Genomic DNA, 27,279 nt, shown 5'->3' on the forward strand with positions numbered 1-27,279 from the left:
GAAGAGCAGTGTGGTTTCAGAAGTGGTAGAGGATGTGTGGATCAGGTGTTTGCTTTGAAGAATGTATGTGAGAAATACTTAGAAAAGCAAATGGATTTGTATGTAGCATTTATGGATCTGGAGAAGGCATATGATAGAGTTGATAGAGATGCTCTGTGGAAGGTATTAAGAATATATGGTGTGGGAGGAAAGTTGTTAGAAGCAGTGAAAAGTTTTTATCGAGGATGTAAGGCATGTGTACGTGTAGGAAGAGAGGAAAGTGATTGGTTCTCAGTGAATGTAGGTTTGCGGCAGGGGTGTGTGATGTCTCCATGGTTGTTTAATTTGTTTATGGATGGGGTTGTTAGGGAGGTAAATGCAAGAGTTTTGGAGAGAGGGGCAAGTATGAAGTCTGTTGGGGATGAGAGAGCTTGGGAAGTGAGTCAGTTGTTGTTCGCTGATGATACAGCGCTGGTGGCTGATTCATGTGAGAAACTGCAGAAGCTGGTGACTGAGTTTGGTAAAGTGTGTGGAAGAAGAAAGTTAAGAGTAAATGTGAATAAGAGCAAGGTTATTAGGTACAGTAGGGTTGAGGGTCAAGTCAATTGGGAGGTGAGTTTGAATGGAGAAAAACTGGAGGAAGTGAAGTGTTTTAGATATCTGGGAGTGGATGTGGCAGCGGATGGAACCATGGAAGCGGAAGTGGATCATAGGGTGGGGGAGGGGGCGAAAATTCTGGGGGCCTTGAAGAATGTGTGGAAGTCGAGAACATTATCTCGGAAAGCAAAAATGGGTATGTTTCCAACAATGTTGTATGGTTGCGAGGCGTGGGCTATGGATAGAGTTGTGCGCAGGAGGATGGATGTGCTGGAAATGAGATGTTTGAGGAAAATGTGTGGTGTGAGGTGGTTTGATCGAGTGAGTAACGTAAGGGTAAGAGAGATGTGTGGAAATAAAAAGAGCGTGGTTGAGAGAGCAGAAGAGGGTGTTTTGAAGTGGTTTGGGCACATGGAGAGGATGAGTGAGGAAAGATTGACCAAGAGGATATATGTGTCGGAGGTGGAGGGAGCAAGGAGAAGAGGGAGACCAAATTGGAGGTGGAAAGATGGAGTGAAAAAGATTTTGTGTGATCGGGGCCTGAACATGCAGGAGGGTGAAAGGAGGGCAAGGAATAGAGTGGATTGGAGCGATGTGGTATACCGGGGTTGACGTGCTGTCAGTGGATTGAATCAAGGCATGTGAAGCGTCTGGGGTAAACCATGGAAAGCTGTGTAGGTATGTATATTTGCGTGTGTGGACGTATGTATATACATGTGTATGGGGGTGGGTTGGGCCATTTCTTTCGTCTGTTTCCTTGCGCTACCTCGCAAACGCGGGAGACAGCGACAAAGTAAAAAAAAAAAAAAAAAAAAAAAAAAAAATATATATATATATATATATATATATATATATATATATATATATATATATATATATATATATATATATATATGTGTATATATATATATATATATATATATATATATATATATATATATATATATATATATATATATATATATATATATATACTTCCCACGTATTCCCTGCGTGTCGTAGAAGGCGACTAAAAGGGGAGGGAGCGGGGGGCTGGAAATCCTCCCCTCTCATTATTTTTTTTTTTTTTTTTAATTTTCCAAAAGAAGGAATAGAGAAGGGGGCCAAGTGAGGATATTCCCTTAAAGGCCCAGTTCTCTGTTCTTAACGCTACCTCGCTAACGCGGGAAATGGCGAATAGTTTGAAAAAGAAAATATATTAATATATATATATATATATATATATATATATATATATATATATATATATATATATATATATATATATTCCTATGAATCCATGGGGAAATGAAACACGATATATGTATAGACTTATCAAACACATAAAAAAATTTTCCAGCAAGACCTATAGTGAGTTCAGTAGGCTCCATCACATATAAAGTGTCAAATTTTTTAGTTTCTTTATCAAACCCTTTAGTGAGTAAAATGTCAAATTTTAATATCATGAACAATGTAGATTTAGTTAAAAAGGTTAATAATTCAATGTTAATTTGGATTTCACACTTGTTAGCTTTGATGTTTTCTAACTGTTCACAAAAGTTCCAGTTGATGACCTTTTAGAATATTTATTTGATGTTTTGGATAATATTCATTTACTTGTTTCAAAATCTGTTTTCAGCGAACTGATAAAATTGTGTATAAAAGACCGTGTATTTAATTCAGTGGAGAATATTATGCTAAAAAATTTGGTATGGCAGTGGGTAACCATCTTTCACCTATACTAAGTAATATCTATATGGAATTCTTTGAAACAAAATTTCTAAAGAATATTTTACCTTCTAATGTAATTTGGTTTAGGTGTGTAGATGATGTTGTTTGTGTTTGGCCAACAAATGAAAAATTGCCAACATTTCTCCACCAACTTAACAGTTTAGTACCTTCCATCAAATTTATTATAGAAAATGAAAAATAATGGTATGTTACCATTTTTAGCATATACAGAAAACCTACCAGTGTATGCTCATATATCCATTATTACTCATCTCAACATGACAGTTAAATTATCATCATTTCGTATTTGCAGTCCAGAGTTTATTGATGATGAGTTTGAGAAGTTATATTCTATTGGACCCAAGTTAAAGTACCCTAGGTCTTTCATTGACAAATCTCTTAAGTTATCAAAGAAATGATTTCATAGAGTTGAGCCCAAACCTCCCATTGACACCAAGAATCTTTTAGTTCTCCCTTTTAATAATAATTCTACTTTACTTCCCATGTTGCTTAAATCCTTTAATGTAAATATTGCCTTCAGCAACAATATTACTATAAAGAGTATCTTAATCAGGAATTCACCAGAAAATTCTCCTCGATGCATCTATAAAGTGCCATGCAGAATTTGTGATAAGTTTTGTGTTGGGCAGACTGGAAAGGATCTTTCTGTTAGACTTAAGGTACATAAATATAGTATAAGAACAGGACAAGATTCAAATGCCTTGTCTAATCACGTTAAAAACTCTGATCATTGTATTGACTGGAGTAATGCCATCTCAGTTGTTAACTCTAACTCCATAACTCCAGTACCTCGTGAAATATCATTGAATCTTCTATTATTAAGTACACAAAGAATTATAACCTCAATATTAGTGAAGGTGTATACAAATTGGATAGCTTTATTGTTGATAAAATTTGTAAACAATTCCCCCTCTTGTCCACAAAATAAGTTTATGATATGCTCTTTGTCTGTCTTGAACAGTCACTTGTTTACCAAATGGCGTCCTAGCTACGTCTCTGGTTTCATATCATCTGACTTAAATTTTCTTCTTGTATCTCCCCTGATGATGTGATTATTACACGAAAGTAACTTTGGGAACTTATCGTGTTTCATTTCTCCGTGGACTCGTAGGAATATGCTATGTGTATATATATATATATATATATATATATATATATATATATATATATATATATATATATATATATATATATATATATATTGGAGAAAAATGTAGCTTAGACATTGAAGCTTATTGATACAGTGGTGAAATTGATGAGAACTGCTATTGACGTTTGTGTGAATAAATTGTACATTTCCTTTTCCATAGCCAGAGGTTGAACCATTATGTGACATTTCATTTTTTTCATTCATTTCAAGCTAAAAGTTTGTTTTCTAAATTGTTTCTTACATTTTTCATATGTATATATATGTATGTGTGTGTGTGTGTGTGTATGTGCGTATGTGTGTGTATGTGTGTGTGTGTGTGTATGTATATATATATGTATATTATCCCTGGGGATAGGGGTGAAAGAATACTTCCCACGTATTCCTCGCGTGTCGTAGAAAGCGACTAGAGGGGACGGGAGCGGGGGGCCGGAAATCCTCCCCTCCTTGTATTAACTTTCTAAAATGGGAAACAGAAGAAGGAGTCACGCGGGGAGTGATCATCCTCCTCGAAGGCTCAGAGTGGGGTGCCTAAATGTGTGTGGATGTAACCAAGATGTGAAAAAAGGAGAGATAGGTAGTATGTTTGAGGAAAGGAACCTGGATGTTTTGGCTCTGAGTGAAACGAAGCTCAAGGGTAAAGGGGAAGAGTGGTTTGGAAATGTCTGGGGAGTGAAGTCAGGGGTTAGTGAGAGGACAAGAGCAAGGGAAGGAGTAGCAATACTCCTGAAACAGGAGTTGTGGGAGTATGTGATAGAATGTAAGAAAGTAAATTCTCGATTAATATGGGTAAAATTGAAAGTTGATGGAGAGAGGTGGGTGATTATTGGTGCATATGCACCTGGGCATGAGAAGAAAGATCATGAGAGGCAAGTGTTTTGGGAGCAGCTGAATGAGTGTGTTAGCGGTTTTGATGCACGAGACCGGGTTATAGTGATGGGTGATTTGAATGCAAAGGTGAGTAATGTGGCAGTTGAGGGAATAATTGGTATGCATGGGGTGTTCAGTGTTGTAAATGGAAATGGTGAAGAGCTTGTAGATTTATGTGCTGAAAAAGGACTGATGATTGGGAATACCTGGTTTAAAAAGCGAGATATACATAAGTATACTTATGTAAGTAGGAGAGATGGCCAGAGAGCGTTATTGGATTACGTGTTAATTGACAGGCGTGCGAAAGAGAGACTTTTGGATGTTAATGTGCTGAGAGGTGCAACTGGAGGGATGTCTGATCATTATCTTGTGGAGGCTAAGGTGAAGATTAGTATGGGTTTTCAGAAAAGAGGAGTGAATGTTGGGGTGAAGAAGGTGGTGAGAGTAAGTGAGCTTGGGAAGGAGACCTGTGTGGGGAAGTACCAGGAGAGACTGTGTACAGAATGGAAAAAGGTGAGAACAATGGAAGTAAGGGGAGTGGGGGAGGAATGGGATGTATTTAGGGAATCAGTGATGGATTGCGCAAAAGATGCTTGTGGCATGAGAAGAGTGGGAGGTGGACTGTTTAGAAAGGGTAGTGAGTGGTGGGATGAAGAAGTAAGAGTATTAGTGAAAGAGAAGAGAGAGGCATTTGGACGATTTTTGCAGGGAAAAAATGCAATTGAGTGGGAGAAGTATAAAAGAAAGAGACAGGAGGTCAAGAGAAAGGTGCAAGAGGTGAAAAAAAGGGCAAATGAGAGTTGGGGTGAGAGACTATCAGTAAATTTTAGGGAGAATAAAAAGATGTTCTGGAAGGAGGTAAATAGGGTGCGTAAGACAAGGGAGCAAATGGGAACTTCAGTGAAGGGCGTAAATGGGGAGGTGATAACAAGTAGTGGTGATGTGAGAAGGAGATGGAATGAGTATTTTGAAGGTTTGTTGAATGTGTCTGATGACAGAGTGGCAGATATAGGGTGTTTTGGTCGAGGTGGTGTGCAAAGTGAGAGGGTTAGGGAAAATGATTTGGTAAACAGAGAAGAGGTAGTAAAAGGTTTGCGGAAGATGAAAGCCGGCAAGGCAGCAGGTTTGGATGGTATTGCAGTGGAATTTATTAAAAAAGGGGGTGACTGTATTGTTGACTGGTTGGTAAGGTAATTTAATGTATGTATGACTCATGGTGAGGTGCCTGAGGATTGGCGGAATGCGTGCATAGTGCCATTGTACAAAGGCAAAGGGGATAAGAGTGAGTGCTCAAATTACAGAGGTATAAGTTTGTTGAGTATTCCTGGTAAATTATATGGGAGGGTATTGATTGAGAGGGTGAAGGCATGTACAGAGCATCAGATTGGGGAAGAGCAGTGCGGTTTCAGAAGTGGTAGAGGATGTGTGGATCAGGTGTTTGCTTTGAAGAATGTATGTGAGAAATACTTAGAAAAGCAAATGGATTTGTATGTAGCATTTATGGATCTGGAGAAGGCATATGATAGAGTTGATAGAGATGCTCTGTGGAAGGTATTAAGAATATATAGTGTGGGAGGCAAGTTGTTAGAAGCAGTGAAAAGTTTTTATCGAGGATGTAAGGCATGTGTACGTGTAGGAAGAGAGGAAAGTGATTGGTTCTCAGTGAATGTAGGTTTGCGGCAGGGGTGTGTGATGTCTCCATGGTTGTTTAATTTGTTTATGGATGGGGTTGTTAGGGAGGTAAATGCAAGAGTCCTGGAAAGAGGGGCAAGTATGAAGTCTGTTGGGGATGAGAGAGCTTGGGAAGTGAGTCAGTTGTTGTTCGCTGATGATACAGCGCTGGTGGCTGATTAATGTGAGAAACTGCAGAAGCTGGTGACTGAGTTTGGTAAAGTGTGTGGAAGAAGAAAGTTAAGAGTAAATGTGAATAAGAGCAAGGTTATTAGGTACAGTAGGGTTGAGGGTCAAGTCAATTGGGAGGTGAGTTTGAATGGAGAAAAACTGGAGGAAGTGAAGTGTTTTAGATATCTGGGAGTGGATCTGTCAGCGGATGGAACCATGGAAGCGGAAGTGGATCATAGGGTGGGGGAGGGGGCGAAAATTTTGGGAGCCTTGAAAAATGTGTGGAAGTCGAGAACATTATCTCGAAAAGCAAAAATGGGTATGTTTGAAGGAATAGTGGTTCCAACAATGTTGTATGGTTGCGAGGCGTGGGCTATGGATAGAGTTGTGCGCAGGAGGATGGATGTGCTGGAAATGAGATGTTTGAGGACAATGTGTGGTGTGAGGTGGTTTGATCGAGTAAGTAACGTAAGGGTAAGAGAGATGTGTGGAAATAAAAAGAGCGTGGTTGAGAGAGCAAAAGAGGGTGTTTTGAAATGGTTTGGGCACATGGAGAGAATGAGTGAGGAAAGATTGACCAAGAGGATATATGTGTCGGAGGTGGAGGGAACGAGGAGAAGAGGGAGACCAAATTGGAGGTGGAAAGATGGAGTGAAAAAGATTTTGTGTGATCGGGGCCTGAACATGCAGGAGGGTGAAAGGAGGGCAAGGAATAGAGTGAATTGAAGCGATGTGGTATACAGGGGTTGACGTGCTGTCAGTGGATTGAATCAAGGCATGTGAAGCGTCTGGGGTAAACCATGGAAAGCTGTGTAGGTATGTATATTTGCGTGTGTGGACGTGTGTATGTACATGTGTATGGGGGGGGGTTGGGCCATTTCTTTCGTCTGTTTCCTTGCGCTACCTCGCAAACGCGGGAGACAGCGACAAAGTATTAAAAAAAAAAAATATATATATATATATATATATATATATATATATATATATATATATATATATATATATATATATATATATATATATATATATTATCCCTGGGGATAGGGGAGAAAGAATACTTCCCACGTATTCCCTGCGTGTTGTAGAAGGCGACTAAAAGGGAAGGGAGCGGGGGGGGGGGGGGGGGGGGGGGGGGGCTGGAAATCCTCCCCTCTCTTTTTTTTTTTTTTTTTTTTAATTTTCCAAAAGAGGGAACAGAGAAGGGGGCCAGGTGAGGATATTCCCTCAAAGGCCCAGTCCTCTGTTCTTAACGCTACCTCGCTATCACGGGAAATGGCGAATAGTATAAAAAAAAAAAAAAATTATATATATATATATATATATATATGTGTGTGTGTGTGTGTGTGTGTCGCCAGATGGCCTTTCTTAAACATTCATTTGCGATATATTGATAGAGTATCCGGTTATTGAATAACGTTTCTGTAGTTCATATACCACTGTGTGCAACCCATAAGTGTATCAATACTGTTCCTATGTAGTTTTATATGTAGCTTCATGACTCGCACTGATTCATTCATTGTTGATCAAATTGAATAATCATTGATGTTGAATGTGTATGCAGGATATCTTAGTCCTGCCTACTCGTGTCATTCGTCGCTACGAGTTGCGTATCTTTGCATTTTGTGCAGAACGTGTATTCTCCAGGTGCACCTCTGTGTTCTCAAAGTCTGTGTCCTTATGTCTTACTTTCATACGAAGCGAGGGCACCTTGTGTGTGTGTGTGTGTGTGTGTGTGTGTGTGTGTGTGTGTGTGTGTGTCTGTCTGTCTGTCTGTCTGTGTGCGATAAGTGGGAATGATTCTGTGAATTTCCCTAAGGACTCCTGTGATGGACCTAGCGGTCGCGCCCACATAATTCACACTGTTAGCGTGGTCGCGCATAGAGGACATGCCATCAAGCTTTTCTACGCATTCCACCCTGGCCAGAGGAGTAAGCCCACAACAACACAGTCTGGAACTTTCATTGCTAAACAAAGATTTATTGTTTGTAATTGTTTACTTGTGCTGGTCTCAAGAAGAAAGAGGGGGATACATAGTTGTAGCTGAGGTGGTGGGGTGTAAGCTGAGGTAAAGGGGTCTCAGCTGAGGTGGTGGGGTCCCACCTGACGTGGTGGGGTTTCAGCTGAGGTAGTGGGGTCTCAGCTGACGTAGTGGTGTCTCACTTGACGTGGTGGGGTCTCAGCTGAGGTAGTGGGGTCTCAGCTGAGGTGGTGGGGTCCCACCTGACGTGGTGGGGTTTCAGCTGAGGTAGTGGGGTCTCAGCTGAGGTAGTGGGGTCCCACCTGACGTGTTGGGGGTCTCAGCTGAGGTAGTGGGGTCTCAGCTGACGTAGTGGTGTCTCACTTGACGTGGTGGGGTCTCAGCTGAGGTAGTGGGGTCTCAGCTGAGGCAATGGGGTCTAACCTGACGTGGTGGGATTTCAGCTGAGGTAGTGAGGTCTCAGCTGAGGTAGCGGAGTCTCAGCTGAGGTAATGGTGTCTCACCTGGGGTAGTGGGGTCTCAGCTGTGGTAGTGGAGCCTCACCTGAGGTAGGAAGGGTATCAGATGGGGGTGTGGGACAGACCCTCACGGAATGACTGCCTTTCGCAGGTGTTGTTGGTGTTGTTGTGGAGCAAGTGATACAAGGTTTCTCAAGTCTTCAAGAGACGTGGTCCACAGACTGGACCAGGAGGGCTAATCAAAGGCCACAGTGTAGTGTTGATACATAATTTTTTTTGGCCAGAGCATAACTTGTCTTCCCGACCATCTCTTAACAGTAAACGAACAGATGAAATCCTGTTTGGGAAGAGACAGATGGTAAGTTCGTCAGGAGCTGCTGGTCTCAGGGTCTCCAGTTGATGAAGTGGCCAGGAGGTCCAGGTCCCAGGGTCTCCAGTTGATGAGGTGGCCAGGAGGTCCAGGTCCCAGGGTCACCAGTTGATGAGGTGGCCAGGAGGTCCAGGTCCCAGGGTCTCCAGTTGATGAGGTGGCTAGGAGATTCAGGTCCTAGGGTCTCCGGTTTATGAGGTGGCCAGGAGCTGCTGGTCTCAGGGTCTCCACTTGATGAGGTGGCCAGGAGGTCCAGGTCCCAGGGTCTCGGGTTGATGAGGTGACCTGGAGCTGCAGGTCTTAGAGCATCAGGGTGACAAGGTGACCTGGAGCTGCAGGTCTCAGAGCATCAGGGTGACAAGGTGACCTGGAGCTGCAGGTCAAATGTGTATATTTTCTTATCCACATTCGTGAAGGCTGTGGGTCAGGTCTTGTGGGGTGACACGTTCTGTGCAGAAGACATTATTACCTGCAAGATGATACGAGTTACTGATAAAGATACTTGTGTATGTTTCTTGTATGTAAGGAACTACATATTTCTATATATGTAGGAGGAAGTTTTTACAGTATATCAGATATATTATCCATCCATCGAACTTAAGTTTAATACATTCGTTTTGCACCGTCATACCATGTGCACCTCTAGCACTTACATCACCCACCATGTGCACCTCTAGTACCTACATCACCCACCATGTGCACCTCTAGCACCTACATCACCCACCATGTGCACCTCTAGCACCCACATCACCCACCATGTGCACCTCTAGTACCTACATCACCCACCATGTGCACCTCTAGCACCCACAGCACCCACCATGTGCACCTCTAGTACCTACATCACCCACCATGTGCACCTCTAGCACCCACATCACCCACCATGTGCACCTCTAGTACCTACATCACCCACCATGTGCACCTCTAGCACCTACATCACCCACCATGTGCACCTCTAGTACCTACATCACCCACCATGTGCACCTCTAGCACCCACATCACCCACCATGTGCACCTCTAGCACCCACATCACCCACTGTGTGCACCTCTAGCACCCACATCACCCACTGTGTGCACCTCTAGTACCTACATCGCCCACCATGTTTACCTCTAGTACCTACATCACCCACCATGTGCACCTCTAGCACCTACATCACCCACTGTGTGCACCTCTAGTACCTACATCACCCACTGTGTGCACCTCTAGTACCTACATCACCCACCATGTGGACCTATAGTCCCTACATCACCCACCATGTGCACCTCTAGCACCTACATCACCCACTGTGTGCACCTCTAGTACTTACGTCACCCACCATGTGCACCTCTAGTACCTACATCACCCACCATGTGCACCTATAGTCCCTACATCACCCACCATGTGCACCTCTAGCACCTACATCACCCACCATGTGCACCTCTAGCACCTACATCACCCACTGTGTGCACCTCTAGTCCCCACATCACCCACCATGTCCACCTCTAGTACCTAAATCACCCACCATGTGCACCTCTAGGACCTACATCACCCACCATGTGCACCTATAGTCCCTACATCACCCACCATGTGCACCTCTAGCACCTACATCACCCACCATGTGCACCTCTAGTACCCACATCACCCACCATGTGCACCTCTAGTACCTACATCACCCACCATGTGCACCTCTAGTACCTACATCACCCACCATGTGCACCTCTAGTACCTACATCACCCACCATGTGCACCTATAGTCCCTACATCACCCACCATGTGCACCTCTAGCACCTACATCACCCACTGTGGGCACCTCTCGTACCTACATCACCCACCATGTGCACCTATAGCACCTACATTACCCACCATGTACACCTCTAGTACCTACATCACCCACCATGTGCACCTCTAGTACCTACATCACCCACCATGTGCACCTCTAGCACCCACATCACCCACTGTGTGCACCTCTAGTACCTACATCACCCACTGTGTGCACCTCTAGTACCCACATCACCCACCATGTGCACCTCTAGTACCTAAATCACCCACCATGTGCACCTCTAGCACCTACATCACCCACCATGTGCATCTCTAGTACCTACATCACCCACCATGTGCACCTCTAGCACCTACATCTCCCACCATGTGCACCTCTAGCACCTACATCACCCTCTGTGTGCACCTCTAGTACCCACATCACCCACCATGTGCACCTTTAGTACCTACATCACCCACCATGTGCACCTCTAGCACCTACATCACCCACCATGTGCACCACCAGTGTCTACATCACCTACCATGTGCACCACCAGTGTCTACATCACCTACCATGTGCACCACCAGTGTCTACATCACCCACCATGTGCACCACCAGTGTCTACATCACCTACCATGTGCACCACCAGTGTCTACATCACCTACCATGTGCACCACCAGTGTCTACATCACCTACCATGTGCACCACCAGTGTCTACATCACCCACCATGTGCACCACCAGTGTCTGCATCACCTACCATGTGCACCACCAGTGTCTACATCACCTATCATGTGCACCAACAGTGTCTACATCACCCACCATGTGCACCACCAGTGTCTACATCACCCACCATGTGCACCACCAGTGTCTACATCACCCACCATGTGCACCACCAGTGTCTACATCACCCACCATGTGCACCACCAGTGTCTACATCACCCACCATGTGCACCACCAGTGTCTACATCACCTACCATGTGCACCAACACTGATTGCATCACCACCATGTGTTCCTCTATTATCTTCATCACCCACTAAGTACACAACCAGTGTCTACATCACCCACCATGTACACAACCAGTGTTTACATCACCCACTATGTACACAACCAGTGTCTACATCACCCACCATGTACACAACCAGTGTCTACATCACCCACCATGTACACAACCAGTGTCTACATCACCCACCATGTACACAACCAGTGTCTACATCACCCACCACGTGCACCTCCACTGTCTACATCTCCCACCATGTACACCACCAGTATCTTTATCACCAACCATGTACACAACTACTGTCTACATCACCCACCATGTGTACCTTCATTGTCTACATCACCCACTATGTGCACCGACAGTGTCTGAATCACCCACTATGTGCACCACCAGTGTCTACATCACCCACCATGTGCTTAGCTTGATTTTCGAAGATCTACTTCGGGTCCAGGTAGGCGATCTGACTGTAATCGTTGAGGCCAGTGTCGTAGTAAACAGAATCCTGAAAATGTAAGGTCACACATTACTCACACATGACGCCCCTGCCTGAGCACGTCCAAGATTCCCTCCTGTAATCAGTAATCAGACATAACTATGTAATCAGTAATCAGACTAACTATGTAATCAGTAATCAGACCTATGTAATCAGTAATCAGACCTAACTATGTAATCAGTAATCAGACATAACTATGTAATCAGTAATCAGACATAACTATGTAATCAGTAATCAGACCTAACTATGTAATCAGTAATCAGACCTATGTAATCAGTAATCAGACCTAACTATGTAATCAGTAATCAGACATAACTATGTAATCAGTAATCAGACCTAACTCTGTAATCAGTAATCAGACCTATGTAATCAGTAATCAGACCTAACTATGTAATCATGAGTGCCTGCTGGTGCTGATGTGGCTCTACCTCGGCTTCTGCTACAAGATAGAGATCCCGTTGTCCTTGTGGGTCGACGTAGGACCTGTTGTTACGAACGGAGATAGACAGAGACGTTATCTGTTGTTACGTGGGGTGAACAGATAACAGGCGAGGTGATGGTTTGTGACGACGTGTGATGGAGGACATCGATAATGACCTTGTGTGCGACGGTACGATCCTGGAGCACGACGGTACGATCCTGGAGCACGACGGTTCGATCCTGGAGCACGACGGTACGATCCTGGAGCACGACGGTACGATCCTGGAGCACGACGGTACGATCTTGGAGCACAACGGTACGATCCTGGAGCACGACGGTACGATCCTGGAGCACGACGGTACGATCCTGGAGCACAACGGTACGATCCTGGAGCACAACGGTACGATCCTGGAGCACGACGGTACGATCCTGGAGCACGACGGTACGATCCTGGAGCACAACGGTACGATCCTGGAGCACGACGGTACGATCCTGGAGCACGACGGTACGATCCTGGAGCACAACGGTACGATCCTGGAGCACGACGGTACGATCCTGGAGCACGACGGTACGATCCTGGAGCACAACGGTACGATCCTGGAGCACAACGGTACGATCCTGGAGCACGACGGGACGATGCTGGAGCACGACGGTACGATCCTGGAGCACAACGGTACGATCCTGGAGCACAACGGTCCGATCCTGGAGCACGACGGTACGATCCTGGAGCACGACGGTACGATCCTGGAGCACGACGGTACGATCCTGGAGCACAACGGTACGATCCTGGAGCACGACGGTACGATCCTAGAGCACGACGGTACGATCCTGGAGCACGACGGTACGATCCTGGAGCACAACGGTACGATCCTGGAGCACGACGGTCCGATCCTGGAGCACGACGGTACGATCCTGGAGCACAACGGTACGATCCTGGAGCACAACGGTACGATCCTGGAGCACGACGGTACGATCCTGGAGCACGACGGTACGATCCTGGAGCACAACGGTACGATCCTGGAGCACGACTGTACGATCCTGGAGCACGACGGTACGATCCTGGAGCACAACGGTACGATCCTGGAGCACAACGGTACGATCCTGGAGCACAACGGTACGATACTGGAGCACAACGGTACGATCCTAGAGGACAACGGTACGATCCTGGAGCACAACGGTAGATCCTGGAGCACGACGGTACGATCCTGGAGCACGACGGTACGATCCTGGAGCACGACGGTACGATCCTGGAGCACAACGGTACGATCCTGGAGCACAACGGTACGATCCTGGAGCACAACGGTACGATCGTGGAGCACGAGAGTAAGATCCTGTAGCACAACGGTACAATCCTGGAGCACGATGGTACGATCCTGGAGCACAACGGTACGATGCTGGAGCACGACGGTGCAATCCTGGAGCGCGACGGTACGATCCTGGAGCACAACGGTACAATCCTGGAGCACGACGGTACGATCCTAGAGCACAACGGTACGATCCTGGTGCACGACGGTACGATCCTGGAGCACGACGGTACGATCCTGGAGCATAACGGTATGATCCTGGAGCACGACGGTACGATCCTAGAGCACGACGGTGCAATCCTGGAGCACGACGGTACGATCCTGGAGCATAACGGTATGATCCTGGAGCACGACGGTACGATCCTAGAGCACAACGGTACGATCCTGGAGCACGACGGTACGATCCTGGAGCACAACGGTACGATCCTGGAGCACGACGGTACGATCCTAGAGCACGACGGTACGATCCTGGAGCACGACGGTACGATCCTGGAGCACGACGGTACGATGCTGGAGCACGACGGTACGATCCTAGAGCACGACGGTACGATCCTGGAGCACGACGGTACGATGCTGGAGCACGACGGTACGATCCTGGAGCACGACGGTACGATCCTAGAGCACGACGGTACGATCCTGGAGCACGGCACTATGGCCCCTTGAGCACGACGTTACATCTTATGCATAGTGTCCTGGCCTTTGACCTGACACGTAAGACAGGTCAAAGGGCAGGTCATCATACTTCAGGGTCGTAAGGTCATTTTGAGCGTCATATTTCAGGTCGGATCGATTTCAAAAGCAAAAATCGCAAGCTGCCCAGATTTCAGGTCTCAAATGGTTCATTGCCATACAATTAGGTTGCCTCTTGTGTGGTATACTCGCAGTCGCTTCATCTCCAGCATTACCATACATGACTTTCTTAATGCCCACCTCATGACACTTGAGTGTATGGCAGGAGTGTGGTAGATGGCAGATGATGTGTGCCTGAAGTTGTGTGTTTCGGTATACAACTGCACACCAATGGTTCGCTGTGTTCGTTAATTGTGTACAGAGCCAGAGGTTGATGTGGTATACTGAGAAATGCTGAAACTTTATGTATATATATATATATATATATATATATATATATATATATATATATATATATATATATATATATATATATATATATATATATATATATTTTTTTTTTTTTTTTTTTTTTTTTTGCTTTGTCGCTGTCTCCCGCGTTTGCGAGGTAGCGCAAGGAAACAGACGAAAGAAATGGCCCAACCCACCCCCATACACATGTATATACATACGTCCACACACGCAAATATACATACCCACACAGCTTTCCATGGTTTACCCCAGACGCTTCACATGCCCTGATTCAATCCACTGACAGCACGACAACCCCGGTATACCACATCGCTCCAATTCACTCTATTCCTTGCCCTCCTTTCACCCTCCTGCATGTTCAGGCCCCGATCACACAAAATCTTTTTCACTCCATCTTTCCACCTCCAATTTGGTCTCCCTCTTCTCCTCGTTCCCTCCACCTCCGACACATATATCCTCTTGGTCAATCTTTCCTCACTCATTCTCTCCATGTGCCCAAACCATTTCAAAACACCCTCTTCTGCTCTCTCAACCACGCTCTTTTTATTTCCACACATCTCTCTTACCCTTACGTTACTTACTCGATCAAACCACCTCACACCACACATTGTCCTCAAACATCTCATTTCCAGCACATCCATCCTCCCGCGCACAACTCTATCCATAGCCCACGCCTCGCAACCATACAACATTGTTGGAACCACTATTCCTTCAAACATACCCATTTTTGCTTTCCGAGATAATGTTCTCGACTTCCACACATTCTTCAAGGCTCCCAGAAATTTTCGTCCCCTCCCCCACCCTATGATCCACCTCCGCTTCCATGGTTCCATCCGCTGCCAGATCCACTCCCAGATATCTAAAACACTTCACTTCCTCCAGTTTTTCTCCATTCAAACTCACCTCCCAATTGACTTGACCCTCAACCCTACTTTACCTAATAACCTTGCTCTTATTCACATTTACTCTTAACTTTCTTCTTTCACACACTTTACCAAACTCAGTCACCAGCTTCTGCAGTTTATCACATGAATGAGCCACCAGCGCTGTATCATCAGCGAACAACAACTGACTCACTTCCCAAGCTCTCTCATCCCCAACAGACTTCATACTTGCCCCTCTTTCCAAAACTCTTGCATTCACCTCCCTAACAACCCCATCCATAAACAAATTAAACAACCATGGAGACATCACACACCTCTGCCGCAAACCTACATTCACTGAAAACCAATCACTTTCCTCTCTTCCTACACGTACACATGCCTTACATCCTCGATAAAAACTTTTCACTGCTTCTAACAATTTGCCTCCCACACCATATATTCTTCATACCTTCCACAGAGCATCTCTATCAACTCTATCATATGCCTTCTCCAGATCCATAAATGCTACTTACAGATCCATTTGCTTTTCCAAGTATTTCTCACATACATTCTTCAAAGCAAACACCTGATCCACACATCCTCTACCACTTCTGAAACTACACTGCTCTTCCCCAATCTGATGCTCTGTACATGCCTTCACCCTCTCAATCAATACCCTCCCATATAATTTACCAGGAATACTCAACAAACTTATACCTCTGTAATTTGAGCACTCACTCTTATCCCCTTTGCCTTTGTACAATGGCACTATGCACGCATTCCGCCAATCCTCAGGCACCTCACCATGAGTCATACATACATTAAATAACCTTACCAACCAGTCAACAATACAGTCACCCCCTTTTTTAATAAATTCCACTGCAATACCATCCAAACCTGCTGCCTTGCCGGCTTTCATCTTCCGCAAAGCTTTTACTACCTCTTCTCTGTTTACCAAATCATTTTCCCTAACCCTCTCACTTTGCACACCACCTCGACCAAAACACCCTATATCTGCCACTCTATCATCAAACACATTCAACAGACCTTCACAATACTCACTCCATCTTCTCACATCACCACTACTTGTTATCACCTCCCCATTTGCACCCTTCATTGAAGTTCCCATTTGCTCCCTTGTCTTACGCACTTTATTTACCTCCTTCCAGAACATCTTTTTATTCTCCCTAAAATTTAATGATACCCTCTCACCCCAACTCTCATTTGCCCTCTTTTTCACCTCTTGCACCTTTCTCTTGACCTCCTGTCTCTTTCTTTTATACATCTCCCACTCAATTGCATTTTTTCCCTGCAAAATTCGTCCAAATGCCTCTCTCTTCTCTTTCACTAATACTCTTACTTCTTCATCCCACCACTCACTACCCTTTGTAATCAACCCACCTCCCACTCTTCTCATGCCACAAGCATCTTTTGCGCAATCCATCACTGATTCCCTAAATACATCCCATATATATATATATATATATATATATATATATATATATATATATATATATATATATATATATATATATATAGGGGATAAGAGTGAGTGCTCAAATTACAGAGGTATAAGTTTGTTGAGTATTCCTGGTAAATTATATGGGAGGGTATTGATTGAGAGGGTGAAGGCATGTACAGAGCATCAGATTGGGGAAGAGCAGTGTGGTTTCAGAAGTGGTAGAGGATGTGTGGATCAGGTGTTTGCTTTGAAGAATGTATGTGAGAAATACTTAGAAAAGCAAATGGATCTGTATGTAGCATTTATGGATCTGGAGAAGGCATATGATAGAGTTGATAGAGATGCTCTGTGGAAGGTATTAAGAATATATGGTGTGGGAGGAAAGTTGTTAGAAGCAGTGAAAAGATTTTATCGAGGATGTAAGGCATGTGTACGTGTAGGAAGAGAGGAAAGTGATTGGTTCTCAGTGAATGTAGGTTTGCGGCAGGGGTGTGTGATGTCTCCATGGTTGTTTAATTTGTTTATGGATGGGGTTGTTAGGGAGGTAAATGCAAGAGTTTTGGAAAGAGGGGCAAGTATGAAGTCTGTTGGGGATGAGAGAGCTTGGGAAGTGAGTCAGTTGTTGTTCGCTGATGATACAGCGCTGGTGGCTGATTCATGTGAGAAACTGCAGAAGCTGGTGACTGAGTTTGGAAAAGTGGAACAAGAAAGTTAAGAGTAAATGTGAATAAGAGCAAGGTTATTAGGTACAGTAGGGTTGAGGGTCAAGTCAATTGGGAGGTGAGTTTGAATGGAGAAAAACTGGAGGAAGTTAAGTGTTTTAGATATCTGGGAGTGGATCTGGCAGCGGATGGAACTATGGAAGCGGAAGTGGATCATAGGGTGAGGGAGGGGGCGAAAATCCTGGGGGCCTTGAAGGATGTGTGGAAGTCGAGAACATTATCTCGGAAAGCAAAAATGGGTATGTTTGAAGGAATAGTGGTTCCATCAATGTTGTATGGTTGCGAGGCGTGGGCTATGGATAGAGTTGTGCGCAGGAGGATGGATGTGCTGGAAATGAGATGTTTAAGGACAATGTATGGTGTGAGGTGGTTTGATCGAGTGAGTAACGTAAGGGTAAGAGAGATGTGTGGAAATAAAAAGAGCGTGGTTGAGAGAGCAGAAGAGGGTGTTTTGAAGTGGTTTGGGCACATGGAGAGGATGAGTGAGGAAAGATTGACCAAGAGGATATATGTGTCGGAGGTGGAGGGAACAAGGAGAAGAGGGAGACCAAATTGGAGGTGGAAAGATGGAGTGAAAAAGATTTTGTGTGATCGGGGCCTGAACATGCAGGAGGGTGAAAGGAGGGCAAGGAATAGAGTGAATTGGAGCGATGTGGTATACCGGGGTTGACGTGCTGTCAGTGGATTGAATCAGGGCATGTGAGGCGTCTGGTGTAAACCATGGAAAGCTGTGTAGGTATGTATATTTGCGTGTGTGGACGTATGTATATACATGTGTATGGGGGGGGTTGGGCCATTTCTTTCGTCTGTTTCCTTGCGCTACCTCGCAAACGCGGGAGACAGCGACAAAGTATAATAAAAAAAAAAAATATATTAAGAGTATATGGTGTGGGAGGCAAGTTGTTAAAGCAGTGAAAAGTTTTTATCGAGGATGTAAGGCATGTGTACGTGTAGGAAGAGAGGAAAGTGATTGGTTCTCAGTGAATGTAGGTTTGCGGGAGGGGTGTGTGATGTCGCCATGGTTGTTTAATTTGTCTATGGATGGGGTTGTTAGGGAGGTGAATGCAAGAGTTTTGGAAAGAGGGGCAAGTATGAAGTCTGTTGTGGATGAGAGAGCTTGGGAAGTGAGTCAGTTGTTGTTCGCTGATGATACAGCGCTGGTGGCTGATTCATGTGAGAAACTGCAGAAGCTGGTTACTGAGTTTGGTAAAGTGTGTGAAAGAAGAAAGTTAAGAGTAAATGTGAATAAGAGCAAGGTTATTAGGTACAGTAGGGTTGAGGGTCAAGTTAATTGGGAGGTAAGTTTGAATGGAGAAAAACTGGAGGAAGTAAAGTGTTTTAGATATCTGGGAGTGGATCTGGCAGCGGAGGGAACCATGGAAGCGGAAGTGGATCATAGGGTGGGGGAGGGGGCGAAAATTCTGGGAGCCTTGAAGAATGTGTGGAAGTCGAGAACATTATCTCGGAAAGCAAAAATGGGTATGTTTGAAGGAATAGTGGTTCCAACAATGTTGTATGGTTGCGAGGCGTGGGCTATGGATAGATTTGTGCGCAGGGGGATGGATGTGCTGGAAATGAGATGTTTGAGGACAATGTGTGGTGTGAGGTGGTGTGATCGAGTAAGTAACGTAAGGGTAAGAGAGATGTGTGGAAATAAAAAGAGCGTGGTTGAGAGAGCAGAAGAGGGTGTTTTGAAATGGTTTGGGCACAAGTAGAGAATGAGTGAGGAAAGATTGACCAAGAGGATATATGTGTCGGAGGTGGAGGGAACGAGGAGAAGTGGGAGACCAAATTGGAGGTGGAAAGATGGAGTGAAAAAGATTTTGTGTGATCGGGGCCTGAACATGCAGGAGAGTGAAAGGAGGGCAAGGAATAGAGTGAATTGGATCGATGTGGTATACCGGGGTTGACGTGCTGTCAGTGGATTGAATCAAGGCATGTGAAGCGTCTGGGGTAAACCATGGAAAGCTGTGTAGGTATGTATATTTGCGTGTGTGGACGTATGTATATACATGTGTATGGGGGTGGGTTGGGCCATTTCTTTCGTCTGTTTCCTTGCGCTACATCCCTCAAACGCGGGAGACAGCGACAAAAAAAATTATATATATATATATATATATATATATATATATATATATATATATATATATATATATATATATATATACATATATTATCCCTGGGGATAGAGGAGAAAGAATGTTTCCCACGTATTCCCTGCGTGTCGTAAAAGGCGACTAAAAGGAGAGGGAGCGAGGGGCTGGAAATCCTCCCCTTTCGCTTTTTTAATTTTCCAAAAGAAGGAACAGAGAAGGGGGCCAAGTGAGGATATTCCCTCTAAGGCTCAGTCCTCTGTTCTTAACACTACCTCGCTGACTCTGGAAATAGCGAATATGTATGAAAAAAAAAGAAAAGAAAAAAGAAATATATATATATATATATATATATATATATATATATATATATATATATATATATATATATATATATATATATCTTTCATGGACTTTTCTAGTATGGCTGCATAAAACTACATTAACCATCATTCCCCTGGACTACACCCGTAAGATACTGCCGGCAGATTTTCATTCGTCGACACGTAAACACACTCTTGCTGACAGATCCGTAAATGTCATGGGTTACTCGCCGGCCAAAGACCTCAGATGATTGGAGGGAGAGATGTTAACAGGTTAGGACTTTATACTGTTCCAGATAGACCACAGAATATGGATACTATACCCTCACCAACTTTGAGGATCATAGTTTTTCATTATCAATAAATTGCATAATCCTTTCACGGCTTAAATTCGCAGCTTCGTGACTGATAGTGAAGAGCGAAGTATCATTTCTCATTGTTTGTGTTTCCATCAGACAAAATGTTCTTGCTCTGTGTAGTCTACCATCCTGGACCCCCACACACCTGCTGGAGAGTCGTCTGCCACTTGTCACTGAGGAAGATCATCTGGTAGATCTTACTACTATCAGCTGGCTATGTGCACCTGTTGGGAAATAACCTGTATACACCCCGTTGCTCACCAATGTGAGACGAAGAGTATTCGAGTGCTTAGTATTCAAATAGTTGTTTCCTATTACCCAGGCCCATATATATATATATATATATATATATATATATATATATATATATATATATATTGAGAGGGTGAAGGCATGTACAGAGCATCAGATTGGGGAAGAGCAGTGTGGTTTCAGAAGTGGTAGAGGATGTGTGGATCAGGTGTTTGCTTTGAAGAATGTATGTGAGAAATACTTAGAAAAGCAAATGGATTTGTATGTAGCATTTATGGATCTGGAGAAGGCATATGATAGAGTTGATAGAGATGCTCTGTGGAAGGTATTAAGAATATATGGTGTGGGAGGCAAGTTGTTAGAAGCACTGAAAAGTTTTTATCGAGGATGTAAGGCATGTGTACGTGTAGGAAGAGAGGAAAGTGATTGGTTCTCAGTGAATGTAGGTTTGCGGCAGGGGTGTGTGATGTCTCCATGGTTGTTTAATTTGTTTATGGATGGGGTTGTTAGGGAGGTAAAGGCAAGAGTTTTGGAAAGAGGGGCAAGTATGAAGTCTGTTGGGGATGAGAGAGCTTGGGAAGTGAGTCAGTTGTTGTTCGCTGATGATACAGCGCTGGTGGCTGATTCATGTGAGAAACTGCAGAAGCTGGTGACGGAGTTTGGTAAAGTGTGTGGAAGAAGAAAGTTAAGAGTAAATGTGAATAAGAGCAAGGTCATTAGGTACAGTAGGGTTGAGGGTCAAGTAAATTGGGAGGTGAGTTTGAATGGATATATATATATATATATATATATATATATATATATATATATATATATATATATATATATATATGGTTTCGGTGCACTATACATGACGACTAGAGACTGAGTGTGGCTTTCCTTGTCTTTTCCTAGTGCTACTTCGCGCGCTTGCGGGGAGGGGGTTGTTATTTCATGTGTGGCGAGGTGGCGACGGAAATGAATAAGGGCAGACAGTATGAATTATGTACATGTATATATATGTATATATTTTTGTAGGTATAGATATGTATACGTTGAAATGTATAGGTATGTATGTGTGCGTGTGTGGACGTGTATGTATATACATGTGTATGTGGTTGGGTTGGGCCATTCTTTGGTGTTTCCTTGCGCTTCCTCGCTAACGCGGGAGACAGCGACAAAGCATGATATATATATATATATATATATATATATATATATAAGGGGTTCGATCCCTTACTTCTCAGTGAGGACTTTGACTCCTATAGAAACACTGATACCTGTCACAATGCTTATATGAAAAGCAATGAATGTACCTTCGTGGTGTAGCGGTTCCTTACCGTGACGCATTCACGGGCCACCCAGGGTCGAGTGCAAAGGTTCGAATCCTGGTTGCGGCAGCCGGTCTGCAGGCAACCCAACTGTTCATCCTTCACTAGGGGTTGGTCGATGAAATGGGTACCTGGCTCAGGCTAGGATATATATATATATATATATATATATATATATATATATATATATATATATATATATATATATATATATATATATATATCTATATATATATATATATATATATATATATATATATATATATATATATATATATATATATCTTTTCTTTTCTTTCAAACTATTCGCCATTTCCCGCGTTAGCAAGGTAGCGTTAAGAACAGAGGACTGGGCTTTTCAGGGACTACCCTCACCTGGCCCAATTCTCTGTTCCTTCTTTTGGAAAAAAAAAAAAAAAAACGAGAGGGGAGGATTTCCAGCCCCCCGCTCCCTCCCCTTTTAGTCGCCTTCTACGACACGCAGGGAATACGTGGGAAGTATTCTTTCTCCCCTATCCCCAGGGATAATATATATATATATATATATATATATATATATATATATATATATATATATATATATATATATAGACCGTTAATGGAATGGCCTAAATAATGGCCTCAGTTGATATGAAGAATGAAAAAAAGAATTCTACTGGTGTCCCAAGTACTGTATAGCAACAAGGAGTGACTACATAACTACAAGGAGGAGCCAGACGAACATTCGAGGGTTAAAGTGACGTCTGTGTGTGTGTGTGTGTGTGTGTGTGTGTGTGTGTGTGTGTGTGTGTGTGTGTGTGTGTATGTGTGTCAGTATAATGCCAAGGTTACCTTAGTACCAATGTGGATGAGCCATGATGTTCAGTGACTTACCTCGTCAGTGCTGTTGGAGGGAATGGTGTCGGAGAAGCAGCTCTCGTCCTCACACCACTGGCAGAAGGTGTTACCGGCCATTGTCGGTAGGTGGCAGTGGGTCTGCAGACTTTTGCACACTGGAAAAAGACCAATGGATGACGGTCAGATACCTGCCTGGTTCAGTAAAGGGGCAGACGTGCCACCCCTCACGTGCCTAGCTGCGCACCTTGACAGCTGTGTTGGTGCTTGTGAGTCTCGGCCAGCCAGCAGCGTATGCATTAAGTCTTACAACACGGTAACTCACATTGATGTCAGCCTCTGCCAGTATGGTAACTCACAATGTCATCGTCTGCTAGTATGGTAACTCACATTGATGTCATCCTTTGCCAGTATGGTAACTCACATAGATATCATCCTCTGCCAGTCTGGTAACTCACATTCATGTCATCCTCTGCCATTATGGGAACTCAAATTGATGTCATCCTCTACCAGTATGGTAACTCACATTGATGTCATCTTCTGTCAGTGTGGTAATTTAGATTGATGTCGTCAGCCAGTATGGTAACTCACATTGATGTCATCCTTTGTCAGTATGGTAACTCACATTGATCTCATCCTCCGCCAGTTTGGTAACTCACATTGATGTCATCCTATGTCAGTATGGAAACTCACATTGATGTCATCCTCTGTCAGTGTGGTAATTTAGATTGATGTCGTCAGCCAGTATGGTAACTCACATTGATGTCATCCTCTACCAGTATATCCTATTAGCTGGGCCTCACTCCAAATGAAAGGCCACCAGTATGTCCCACTCATGTGCAGGGAGCATCAGCAAGTAAAGGGTTGGCCAACTGAGCGGCTGCCTCTTGCCTCTCTCTCTCTCTCTCTCTCTCTCTCTCTCTCTCTCTCTCTCTCTCTCTCTCTCTCTCTCTCTGTATTGTATATATATATATATATATATATATATATATATATATATATATATATATATATATATATTTTTTTTTTTTTTTTTTTTTGCTTCGTCGCTGTCTCCCGCGTTTGCGAGGTAGCGCAAGGAAACAGACGAAAGAAATGGCCCAACCCACCCCCATACACATGTATATACATACACGTCCACACACGCAAATATACATACCTACACAGCTTTCCATGGTTTACCCCAGACGCTTCACATGCCCTGATTCACTCCACTGACAGCACGTCAACCCCGGTATACCACATCGATCCAATTCACTCTATTCCTTGCCCTCCTTTCACCCTCCTGCATGTTCTGGCCCCGATCACACAAAATCTTTTTCACTCCATCTTTCCACCTCCAATTTGGTCTCCCACTTCTCCTCGTTCCCTCCACCTCCGACACATATATCCTCTTGGTCAATCTTTCCTCACTCATTCTCTCCATGTGCCCAAACCATTTCAAAACGCCCTCTTCTGCTCTCTCAACCACGCTCTTTTTATTTCCACACATTCTCTTACCCTTACGTTACTTACTCGATCAAACCACCTCACACCGCACATTGTCCTCAAACATCTCATTTCCAGCACATCCACCCTCCTGCGCACAACTCTATCCATAGCCCACGCCTCGCAACCATACAACATTGTTGGAACCACTATTCCTTCAAACATACCCATTTTTGCTTTCCGAGATAATGTTCTCAACTTCCACACATTCTTCAAGACTCCAAGGATTTTCGCCCCCTCCCCCACCCTATGTATGATCCACTTCCGCTTACATGGTTCCATCCGCTGCCAGATCCACTCCCAGATATCTAAAGCACTTTACTTCCTCCAGTTTTTCTCCATTCAAACTTACCTCCCAATTGACTTGACCCTCAACCCTACTGTACCTAATAATCTTGCTCTTATTCACATTTACTCTTGACTTTCTTCTTTCACACACTTTACCAAACTCAGTCACCGGCTTCTGCAGTTTCTCACATGAATTAGCCACCAGCGCTGTATCATCAGCGAACAACAACTGACTCACTTCCCAAGCTCTCTCATCCACAACAGACTTCATACTTGCCCCTCTTTCCAAAACTCTTGCATTCACCTCCCTAACAACCCCATCCATAAACAAATTAAACAACCATGGAGACATCACACACCCCTGCCGCAAACCTACATTCACTGAGAACCAATCACTTTCCTCTCTTCCTACACGTACACATGCCTTACATCCTCGATAAAAACTTTTCAGTGCTTCTAACAACTTGCCTCCCACACCATATATTCTTAATACCTTCCACAGAGCATCTCTATCAACTCTATCATATGCCTTCTCCAGATCCATAAATGCTACATACAAATCCATTTGCTTTTCTAAGTATTTCTCACATACATTCTTCAAAGCAAACACCTGATCCACACATCCTCTACCACTTCTGAAACCACACTGCTCTTCCCCAATCTGATGCTCTGTACATGCCTTCACCCTCTCAATCAATACCCTCCCATATAATTTACCAGGAATACTCAACAAACTTATACCTCTGAAATTTGAGCACTCACTCTTATCCCCTTTGCCTTTGTACAATGGCACTATGCACGCATTCCGCCAATCCTCAGGCACCTCACCATGAGTCATACATACATTAAATAACCTTACCAACCAGTCAATAATACAGTAACCCCCTTTTTTAATAAATTCCACTGCAATACCATCCAAACCTGCTGCCTTGCCGGCTTTCATCTTCCGCAAAGCTTTTACTACCTCTTCTCTGTTTACCAAATCATTTTCCCTAACCCTCTCACTTTGCACACCACCTCGACCAAAACACCCTATATCTGCCACTCTATCATCAAACACATTCAACAAACCTTCAAAGTACTCACTCCATCTCCTTCTCACATCACCACTACTTGTTATCACCTCCCCATTTGCGCCCTTCACTGAAGTTCCCATTTGCTCCCTTGTCTTACGCACTTTATTTACCTCCTTCCAGAACATCTTTTTATTCTCCCTAAAATTTAATGATACTCTCTCACCCCAACTCTCATTTGCCCTCTTTTTCACCTCTTGCACCTTTCTCTTGACCTCCTGTCTCTTTCTTTTATACATCTCCCACTCAATTGCATTTTTTCCCTGCAAAAATCGTCCACATGCCTCTCTCTTCTCTTTCACTAATAATCTTACTTCTTCATCCCACCACTCATTACCCTTTCTAATCAACCCACCTCCCACTCTTCTCATGCCACAAGCATCTTTTGCGCAATCCATCACTGATTCCCTAAATACATCCCATTCCTCCCCCACTCCCCTTACTTCCATTGTTCTCACCTTTTTCCATTCTGTACTCAGTCTCTCCTGGTACTTCCTCACACAGGTCTCCTTCCCAAGCTCACTTACTCTCACCACCCTCTTCACCCCAACATTCACTCTTCTTTTCTGAAAACCCATACAAATCTTCACTTTAGCCTCCACTAGATAATGATCAGACATCCCTCCAGTTGCACCTCTCAGCACATTAACATCCAAAAGTCTCTCTTTCGCGCGCCTGTCAATTAACACGTAATCCAATAACGCTCTCTGGCCATCTCTCCTTCTTACATACGTATACTTATGTATATCTCGCTTTTTAAACCAGGTATTCCCAATCATCAGTCCTTTTTCAGCACATAAATCTACAAGCTCTTCACCATTTCCATTTACAACACTGAACACCCCATGTATACCAATTATTCCCTCAACTGCCATATTACTCACCTTTGCATTCAAATCACCCATCACTATAACCCGGTCTCGTGCATCAAAACCACTAACACACTCATTCAGCTGCTCCCAAAACACTTGCCTCTCATGATCTTTCTTCTCATGCACTGGTGCATATGCTCCAATAATCACCCATCTCTCTCCATCAACTTTCAGTTTTACCCATATTATACCCATATATATATATATATATATATACATATATATATATATATATATATATATATATATATATATATATATATATATATGTGTATTTTTTTTTTTTTTTTCATACTATTCGCCATTTCCCGCGATAGC

At 43.8% G+C, this 27,279-nt stretch overlaps 1 protein-coding gene and 1 long non-coding RNA gene across 2 annotated transcripts in view; one reads left to right on the plus strand and one right to left on the minus strand.

Annotated features, from left to right (window-relative positions):
• Positions 1 to 27,279, plus strand: part of LOC139760483 (uncharacterized) — a 214,206-nt gene that overhangs the window by 67,917 nt on the left and 119,010 nt on the right. The gene's annotated exons all lie outside the window — the stretch shown is intronic.
• LOC139760703 (uncharacterized) overlaps positions 8,857 to 27,279 on the minus strand; it is a 44,137-nt gene continuing 25,714 nt past the window's right edge. The window contains exons 3-5 of the mRNA XM_071684267.1: positions 23,280 to 23,398; positions 12,114 to 12,206; positions 8,857 to 9,441 (exon numbers count right to left, since the gene is read on the minus strand). Of these exons, the coding sequence (XP_071540368.1) occupies positions 12,141 to 12,206; positions 23,280 to 23,398 (185 nt within the window). The 3' untranslated portion in view covers positions 8,857 to 9,441; positions 12,114 to 12,140. The remainder of the gene's footprint in view (positions 9,442 to 12,113; positions 12,207 to 23,279; positions 23,399 to 27,279) is intronic.

Source organism: Panulirus ornatus, chromosome 37, assembly GCF_036320965.1.
Source record: "Panulirus ornatus isolate Po-2019 chromosome 37, ASM3632096v1, whole genome shotgun sequence".
Classification (NCBI taxonomy): Eukaryota; Metazoa; Arthropoda; class Malacostraca; order Decapoda; family Palinuridae; genus Panulirus; species Panulirus ornatus.